The sequence below is a fragment of the Rhododendron vialii genome, chromosome 2a (assembly GCF_030253575.1).
Source record: "Rhododendron vialii isolate Sample 1 chromosome 2a, ASM3025357v1".
Classification (NCBI taxonomy): domain Eukaryota; kingdom Viridiplantae; phylum Streptophyta; class Magnoliopsida; order Ericales; family Ericaceae; genus Rhododendron; species Rhododendron vialii.
In genome coordinates, this window is record NC_080558.1 from 28,426,466 (window position 1) to 28,436,191 (window position 9,726).

The window sequence follows — 9,726 nt, forward strand, 5'->3', positions numbered from 1 at the left end:
CCGGGGTGGTCGAGGCCGTGGTCGTGGCCGTGGGGTACCTCTTGAGGACGAGGTTAGTCAGCATGGGGAGAACCCAGGTGGGAATTTGGGGGCTGGGATCGGTCGAGGTGCAGGAGTACCTCAAGCTCAAAATCAGTTTGCTAGGGATCTCGTCGCAGCACTTACAGCTGCAAATCTTCTAAACCAAGCACCTAGGGAGAATGTTGAGGATCGAGCTATCGTGGCGATGCGAGAGTTTAGCCGTAGAAACCCTCCAGTGTTCGATGGGACTAGTAGCGACCCTTTGGTGGCGGACCATTGGCTAGCTCAGATTCGTAAGCTTTTTAGAGCTCTCAATATCACAGAAGATAACATCAGGGTAGGTATCGTGGCGGTGCAACTAGTTGGGGAGGCCGGTGAATGGTGGGAATCCGTTCTTGAAAGTAGGAAAGATGCAAGGAGAGCGGCAAGGACCGCAGCTCAAATAGATGAGCCAGATGTTGAGAATTTGACATGGGCTGAATTTGAGGCGTTATTTGAGGAGCAGTATTTTCCAGAAACTAGCCGTGACCAATTGAGGGACCAATTCGAAAAGTTAGAGCAAGGAAGCATGACCGTGTCGGAGTACGCACAAAAATTCCAATCTTTATCTCGCTTTGCGCCAGAGTTGGTGGCGACGGAAGAGAGGAAATGTAGACGCTTTGAGAAAGGACTGCACAACACCGTAAGGAGGATGGTAATGGTACAACGCAAGACAAAATACGCCGAGGTAGTTGAGTGTGCGAGGAGCATTGAGATACCGAAAGAGGCGCAACGTAATAGAGGGGTTTGGGAACCACGACAACCAACCGTGAACACGAGTTCTTCATCGGGGAGCTTTGGAAGCCAAGGGAGGAAAAGGGCAAGGGAACCATCTCAGACACCGCAGGGTAGTTCGTCGAACTTTAGGCCGCCTTCTTCTTTGGGGGCTCGGGGTGTTCTGTCTAAGCCTTTGCCTGTGTGTTTTAAGTGTAATCAACCTGGACACGTTCGTGCTCAGTGTCCACGCCTCGGGGAAACTTGTTATATTTGTGGTAAAACGGATCATTTCGCAAGGAGTTGTCCTCAAGGGTCGGGAGCGCGCAGTGAGTCAGGTTCTGTGCAGCAGCCGGGAACGGGGCGTAATGTGGGCCAGCCGTTTAGGGGTACTCAGAGGCAGCAGCAGCCTTACTTTCGTCAGACTACGTCAGCTCAGAGTTCCGGGGTTGACAAGGGAGCGAGTTCTTCCGCGCCTGCTCAGGGTTCTGGTCAGAGAGGGGGTTTTGTGCAGGGTCAGGGTACCCAGGGGCGAGTTTTCAACATCACTTCTGCTATCCCACCTACCACTTCTCAGGTTCCGGAAACTTCTGTTGTGAGGGGTACTTTTCTTTTGTTCAACTCATTTGCTAAAGTACTCTTTGATTCTGGAGCATCGCATTCTTTCATTGCTGCATCATTTGTGTGTACTTTGGAATTGGAATCGGAAACTATTAGTCCTCCTTTGTTTGTCGAAACACCTCTAGGGGGTAGAACACCTCTTGACCGTATTTGTCGAGATTGTGAGTTGGTTATCCGTGATTGTCGTTTCATGTTCGACTTCATCGTTTTAGGAATGTCGGGGTTTGATCTTATCTTGGGAATGGATTGGCTATCCAAATTTCATGCTACCATCGATTGTTTTAAGCGTCGAGTTCGTATTTGTCCACCCGAAGGTCCTTGTTTTGAATTCTTTGGGGAGCGTCGAGAACCATTGGAACCTTATTTATGTGGGCCTCGTGAGCTAGGGTCGGTTTATTCATTGTTGGCGAGTTTGACGTTAGATGAGGATGCCTTCATGCGTGGGGAGTTACCCTTAGTGGTTTGCGACTTTCCGGATGTATTCCCGGAAGAGTTACCTGGTTTACCTCCCAAGCGAGAGATTGAGTTCCCCATTGATCTACTTCCCGGTACCGCTCCTATCTCCGTACCTCCATATCGTTTCGCACCCGCCGAATTGAGAGAGCTAAAGACTCAGTTACAAGAACTGGAGAACCTAGGATTCATTCGTCCAAGTACGTCTCCGTGGGGAGCACCGGCTCTTTTTGCGCAAAAGAAGGATGGTTCACTCCGTTTGTGTATTGACTACCGTAAGCTAAACCGAGTCACCATTAAGAACAAGTATCCCATGCCTAGAATCGATGATTTGTTCGACCAACTTCGGGGTGCCACTTGTTTTTCTAAAATCGACTTGAGGTCCGGTTATCACCAATTGAGGGTTCGTAGAGAGGACATCCCTAAAACCGCTTTCCGCACTCGTTATGGCCACTATGAGTTCGTTGTTATGCCTTTCGGACTGACGAACGCTCCAGCTACATTCATGGACTTGATGAATCGTATTTTTCGTGCTTATCTTGATCGCTTCGTCGTCGTCTTTGTGGATGATATTTTGATCTATTCGCCTACGGAGGAGGAACACCAAGCCCATCTCACCATTGTTCTTGAACTCTTGAGAGAGCACCAGCTATACGCTAAACTTAGTAAGTGTGAGTTTTGGTTATCCGAAGTTAAATTCTTAGGCCACGTGGTTTCGAAGGGTGGAGTGTCTGTTGATCCCGGAAAGATAGAGTCGATTATGAATTGGCAGCGACCAAAGAACGTATTCGAGATTCGAAGCTTCTTGGGTTTGGCTGGGTACTACCGCCGTTTCGTTTTAGACTTCTCTCGTTTAGCGGCACCACTGACTAGATTGACACGTAAGGGGACCCGATTCGTTTGGAGTGACTCGTGTGAGACAGCCTTTGAGGAGTTAAAGAAGCGATTGACTACCGCGCCGGTTTTGATTGTGCCCGACCGTGGAGTTGGCTACTCTGTGTATTGTGACGCGTCTAAGGAAGGGTTGGGATGCGTGTTGATGCAGGCGGGACGAGTGGTAGCGTATGGGTCACGACAGTTGAAAACACATGAGCGGAATTACCCGACACACAATCTAGAACTTGCAGCCGTCGTATTTGCTTTGAAAAGTTGGCGTCATTACTTGTATGGTGAGAAGTTTGAAGTCTTTTCCGATCATAAAAGTTTGAAATATTTATTCTCTCAAAAGGAACTTAACCTTCGTCAACGTCGTTGGATGGAGCATTTGGAGGATTATGACTTTGAATTACAATACCACCCGGGGAAAGCGAACGTTGTGGCTGACGCATTGAGTAGAAAACCGACACATCTAGCGAGCCTAGCGATTCATGAGTGGAAAGCAATGAACGACTTGGGCTCCTACGCCATGCACTTTGAGGGAGTTCGGGAAGGGGTCACGTTATGCAACTTGACGGTACAATCGACTTTATCGACGAGAGTGATTGAGGCCCAGCAACATGATGAGGAAGCAGAGGAACTCCGTACTAGATTCCTTAGTGGAAACGCTCAAGAAGGGTGGATGATTCACGCCGACCGAAGCTTGCGCTATCAAGGAAAGTTGTTCGTACCCATTTCGTGTCGGGAAGAAATCTTACGAGAGTTTCATCATTCTCCGTTAGCCGTTCACCCGGGAGGAACGAAAATGTATCATGATTTGCGTAGACAATTTTGGTGGTCCGGAATGAAGAGGGACGTTGTGATTTTCGTGTCCAAGTGTCTCACGTGCCAACAAGTGAAAGCCGAACATCAACGACCCGCGGGGGAATTGCAACCATTACCAGTGGCCGAGTGGAAGTGGGAGCATGTGACCATGGATTTCGTTACAGGTTTACCGAGATCGCCAAGGGGGCATGATGCTATTTGGGTAGTTGTGGACCGTTTGACTAAAACCGCTCATTTCCTACCCATTCAGGTCACCGATTCCGTTGATGCGCTTAGCCGTTTGTATATTCGAGAGATCATTCGACTTCATGGGATTCCCGTGTCCATCGTGTCCGATCGAGATCCGAGATTTACCGCACGTTTTTGGCAGAGTTTACAAGCTGCTTTGGGCACTAATCTTCTATTTAGTACCGCGTATCATCCTCAAACCGATGGGCAATCCGAGAGAACGATTCAGATTTTGGAAGACATGCTTCGGGCTTGCGTGATGGATTTCCGGGGTAGTTGGGAGGACCACTTGCCATTAATCGAGTTCGCGTACAACAATAGCTATCAATCTAGTATCGAAATGGCACCGTATGAGGCTTTGTATGGAAGACCGTGTCGATCGCCTGTGTGTTGGACCGAATTGGGAGAGGCTACGCTTGTAGGACCGGATATGGTTAAGGAGACCTCCGAGAGCTTGAAAGTAATTCGTCGGCGCCTTAAAGAAGCTCAAGAGAGAACGACCGAACAAGTTAAGGTGATTCGCCAAAGATTGTTAACCGCGCAAAGCCGACAAAAGAATTATGCCGATCGTCGTCGTCGCCCGTTGTCTTTTGAAGAAGGGGATCACGTATTCCTTAAAGTATCGCCGCGTAGAGGTTTGTCTCGTTTTGGGAAAAAGGGGAAGCTATCGCCGCGTTATATCGGGCCGTTCGACATTATTGAGAAGATTGGGGAGGTTGCATATCGCTTGGCTTTACCACCGAGGCTGTCGGGTATACATGATGTCTTTCACGTGTCTATGTTGAGAAAGTACGAACCTGATCCGTCGCATGTGTTGGAATGGTCCGAACTCGAGTTAGAGGCCGATGCGTCTTATGGGGAAGAACCGGTCCGTATCCTAGATTCGCGCGATCAAGTGTTGAGGGGTAAGACGATACCGTTAGTACGAGTCTTATGGAGAAGTCAGGGTAGCGATGATCAAACTTGGGAACGAGAAGATGAGGTTAGAGAGAAGTATCCGCATTTATTCCCGGAGTAACCCAAAGTGAGTACTTAAGATTGAAGTATTTTGATGATTTAGCATGTTGCATAATATTTATGATTGAGGTTTTGCGTGCATAGGTGATATGTGTGTTAGCTAGTTTTGGCTTGAAAAATTTCGAGGACGAAATTCTTTTAAGGAGGGTAGGATGTAGAGATCCGAAAATTTTCCATTTTATTTTAATATTTGTAGTAAAAGAAAATAAAAGAAAAGAAAAGGACGAAAATGGTTTAATTATGAATGTGGGGGTCTTTTGTGTAAGGAGTTGAAAGTTATGGGGTGTTGGTGTAATTTGTGCATGTGTGCACGTGTATACCAGGGAAATGTTTTCTTTTTTTTACTTTCATTTTCCATTTCTTATCTTAGCTCTCTCCCGATCTCTCTCACTCTCTCACCCAACCACCCAAAAATCCATACCAATCAACTCCCAAACCATCTTTAATTTGCATATTCGAGCTTGTATCGTGTTGGACAAAGTTTGGTTCGGAGTATTTTCGCTTGATTTGAATTCCGGAAGCTAGGGTTTGCATAATCTCTTTGATTCCGGTTTGGATACTCGAGGTAGGGAATTCTACCTTTCCTTATATGTTATTTGGGTTCTCTTATGTCTTGTTTGAGTATTTCCATGCTTTGTTTGAGCTGATATTGATTGTTGTTTGGTCTGGATCAAAATCTGTTATCTGATGAAAAATCGTCAAATTCTGGATTCCTACCGGTAGGCCCGTCCGTTATACCGGTAGAACGCTGTTGTGTTGCTAGAAAAATTAGCTTCCTACCGGTAGAACTTTTCTCCTACCGGTAGCCTGTCTCAGATTTTTCCTCGTGCAAAAATGGTGGCCTTTCTGTTTTGCATTTGTACCGGTAGGACTTATTCCCTACCGGTAGGATTGTTAATTTTTTTCCCACCTACCGGTAGTATTTTTATCTCTACCGGTAGAACTCTTACCAGCTGAAACTTGCACCCACTGTTTACAATTCCTACCGGTAGCTCCATGTTCCCTACCGGTAGACCACCAGTGAAAAGCAAAACTTCTCCTGTACCGTTCCACTTTTCTTTTCCAAGCCTAAATGCCTTTCCAGGGGCTACAATGATTTGTTTATTATATATGATGATGGCTTGGGTAAATGCATGGTACCATGATCATTGAGACATCCAACTTGGTTTTGTCCGAAAATGTAAATTCTTTTGTTGAAATGTTAAGGATGAGCTTCGAATTGCGCAATGTTTTACGAACGATACACTTGAACTTGCAAATGACGCGCGAACATTCAGGGCCCATCGACGGGTGGGTGCCTGGCAGGGGATATCAGGGTCCCATAATTAGCCTGGCAGGAGCTAATGCTCAAAATATTTTTTTTCAAGGCCTAACCTTCAAGGTGGGTGCTTGGCAGGGGATATCGGGGTCCCAAAATTAGCCCGGCAGGAGCTTCGGCTCAGACACATAAATGACACGACATGTTGAGACACGATTTGAACGGATATGATTTATGGGTTGAATAAAAGAAAATTTGGAGATTTTGGGACACTTGTTCATGAAAGTTGTGCTTCCTCCGTTGTCTTGTGATCTTTTATCATTTGTTCATTCGTCTCGCTCATTTGCATATAGAGTTTGCGTAGACTTTTCTACTGGGCTAGTGTAGCTCAAGCCTTATATTATTTTCAGGTGCTAACCCGGAACCCTAGCTTGCATTGCTTGGCGTGCTTGGAGTGTGGTCATTATTTTTGAAAGCTAACCGAAGGAGTTACTTATTCATCTTTGTAAATTTATTTTGAAAGATGTATTCGTAACTTAAATTGTAATTCTTTTGATTTGGAATATTGTAACCCTTAATCCTCTTTCGACATTTGATACTTATGTTGATTTGGGGCCGTTGAGCCTATATTGTAATATTTTGGAAACTTTGTGAATTTGGAAGCTTAACTAAGGAAATGAGAACACAGTGATCTTTTGGGGTACCGTACGGATATTTGTGAGTATTTTTATTATGTAAATCATTTATAATTATGTTCAAAATCGAGGACGTGACATTTAACAACATTAAATTAATGCCGGTAATACTACCGCCGGTAAAGCCAAAATTTGGCATAGTGAGATTATCAAGGATTTGGATCTCAGTTATGAGAAGATTCATGCTTGTCCTAAAGATTGTATGAAATTTTGGAAGGAACATGCAAATGATGACTTCTATAAATGTGGTGCTTCTAGGTGGCATATAGATGAAACAGATGAGAGTAACTTGGGGCAAAATCCAAATAATTTGTCCGAAAAGGTAAGGAAAAAGCCTGCTAAGGTTTTGCGTTGGTTCCCTATAAAGCCAAAGTTGCAAAGGTGGTTTGTGTTCAAAAACAGCTCCTTCTATGAAATGGCATGTTGAGGGTCGTACAAAAGATGGAAAAATGAGACATCCTATTGATAGTCCAGCCTAGAAAGCATTTGATTCTCGGTTTGTAGATTTCTCCTCGGATCCCCGCAATATTCGATTAGGGTTAGCAACAGATGGATCTAACCCGTTTGGCAATATGTGTACTAGTTATAGTATATGGCCTGTCATTTTGGTGCCTTACAATTTGCCTCCATGGATGTGCATGAAAAGAGCTTCTTTCATGTTATCGTTGCTTATTCTTAGCCCGAACTCACCGACAAATGATATATATGTGTATTTGCAACCCTTAATTGAGGAATTGAAGGAATTGTGGAAGGTTGGAATAGAAACTTATGATATCTCTTCTAAAGAAAACTTTCAAATGCGGGCAACACTAATGTGGAGAATACATGATCTTCCAGCTTATGGTGATGTGTCTGGTTGGAGTATGAAGGGTGCCCTAGCATGTCCTTTTTGCAATTACAACACTCATTCTGAGTGGTTAAAAAATGGAGGTAAATATTGTTTTATGGGTCATAGGCACTTCCTCGACGAAGACCATAGTTATCGTCAAGATACAATATCATTTGATGGCACCCAAAAAATGTGACCTGCTCCTACAATGTTATCCAGCATTGAGGTCAAATCGATAATAGAAGGCATTGAATGCGAATTTGGAAAGACAGAGGCTAACTTGAAGAAATCAAAAAATAGAAATAGTGATGGGGTACAGCCATGGAAGAAGCAGAGCATATTTTTCCAATTGGAATATTGGCCATATCTCATGTTGCGTCACATGTTGGATGTGATGCATAGACAGACAAATGTGTTTGACAATGTGCACGACACCGTGTTGAATATGGATGGGAAGAGGCCCCGTTCCAGAAACCTTCTTAAAAAATAAGCAGCTTATTTCACATTTTCAAACTCAAAAATAAAGTAAATGAAAAATAATTTTTTAATTTTTTTTGCATCGTATAAAAGATCTCATTGAGATCTTCCAAACAAGATCCATATTACATATTTTTAGATTTTAATAAGCTCATAATTTTTTAGCTTGAAATTACCTTCTTAAAAAATAAGAACTTATTTTTAGTTCCGGAATGGAGCCAAAGGATAACTTGAAAGCACGCCTTGACCTAGTAGAGAAAGGTATAAGAAGCAAACTACACCCACAAACGATAGGTTCTGACAGGACATATTTGCCACCAACTTGCTTCTCCATGGTTCCAAAAGAGAAAGATGATTTCTTGAAAGTTTTGAAGGGGATTAAAGTGCTTAACGGTTATGCTTCGAATATTACATGTTGTATAAAACTCAAACAACGTAAAATTGGAAGTTTGAAGAGTCATGATGCTCATGTAATGATGCAGCAACTTCTTCCGATAGCATTACGAGGCTCTTTGCCAAAGAAAGTGGTCTTACCATTAATTGAGCTTTGTTGCTACTTTAGAAAACTATGTTCCAAAGTCTTACAAATAGAAGAGCTTGAGCGACTCGAGAAGCAAATAGCAATGACTTTATGCAACTTAGAAAAAATTGTCCCTCCCTCATTTTTCACAAGTATGGTGCATTTAGTCGTTCATTTGGCTACGGAGGCTAAAATTGCTGGGCCTGTTCATTACCGTTGGATGTATCCAATTGAGAGGTCTGACTTATGCCTTATATATGTTGACTTTTAACTTTCATTTGTGGTGCATTTTAATTAATTCAGCTTTATCCTTTTACCGTAGGTATCTCCAGCGAGTTAAGTCATAGGTTCGCAATAGAGCCCACCCCGAGGGTTCTATTGTAGAAGGATACATAGCAGAAGAGTGCCTACCATTCTATTCATGATATTTAGACTCGGTCGAGACCGTATTTAATCGACCGTCGCGAAACGTTGAAGATGCTTCTGGGTCGATAACGAATTTCAAACTTGATCAAAAGTCGCGGACACAAGCACATTGTTATGTGTTATTCCATAGTGATGAAATAATTCCATACCGCATGTAAGTGACATTTTGGACTTTAGTAACAACCACTAACATGTGCTCCATTTAGTATTTATAACGATAACAACATAGTTTTCTATTAATAGGGAACACGAAGAACATATAGAGAGACAAAGTCACCCTCGTTGCCTAAGTGATGAAGTTGTCAACAAGATTCACATGGAAAAGTTTTGTGATTGGTTCAGATTATATGTAAGTATTGTCCTAGTAACTATAATAATTGTCTTATTCAAATATTTTGAAAAGATAGTGCTGGTTAGTGTTTTAATCATCATATCAATGTCAGGTTGGGGCTCTGTTCTAAATGGCGGCCGCCCAGGCCGCCTAGGCGCTTGGAGGTACCCTGCCGCCACGCCAATAGCCCTTGGCGTTTGATTTGGCGCCTAGGGAGGTTTGGTGGTGCTTGGCAGCCGCCTAGGGAGGTTTGGCGGTGCTTGGCGGCCTTGGCGGCGGCGTTGCAGTCTTTGGAGGCCTTTGGCGGCCTAAAAATATATATATAAAAGTAATACAAGGGATATGAGCGAAGCCCTACTACTTATTGTCTTATTTAACTTATTTGCTAGTTGCTAC

At 43.7% G+C, this 9,726-nt stretch overlaps 1 protein-coding gene across 1 annotated transcript; it reads left to right on the top strand.

Annotated features, from left to right (window-relative positions):
- Nucleotides 1–8,265: 8,265 nt before the first annotated feature.
- Nucleotides 8,266–9,448, top strand: LOC131317376 (uncharacterized). The gene is made up of 2 exons (XM_058346931.1): nt 8,266–8,810; nt 8,896–9,448. The coding sequence occupies exons 1-2, from the start codon at nt 8,266–8,268 to the stop codon at nt 8,918–8,920; spliced, it is 570 nt and encodes a 189-aa protein (XP_058202914.1). The 3' UTR covers nt 8,921–9,448.
- The last annotated feature ends 278 nt before the right edge of the window (nt 9,449–9,726 follow it).

What these genes read in the sequence shown, in the direction of transcription:
- LOC131317376 (XM_058346931.1), top strand. Translation starts at nt 8,266, where the DNA reads ATGGAGCCAAAGGATAACTTGAAAGCACGCCTTGACCTAGTAGAGAAA. An exon ending in TGGATGTATCCAATTGAGAG is followed by an intron (nt 8,811 to 8,895) that starts GTCTGACTTATG and finishes CTTTTACCGTAG; the next exon opens with GTATCTCCAGCGAGTTAAGT.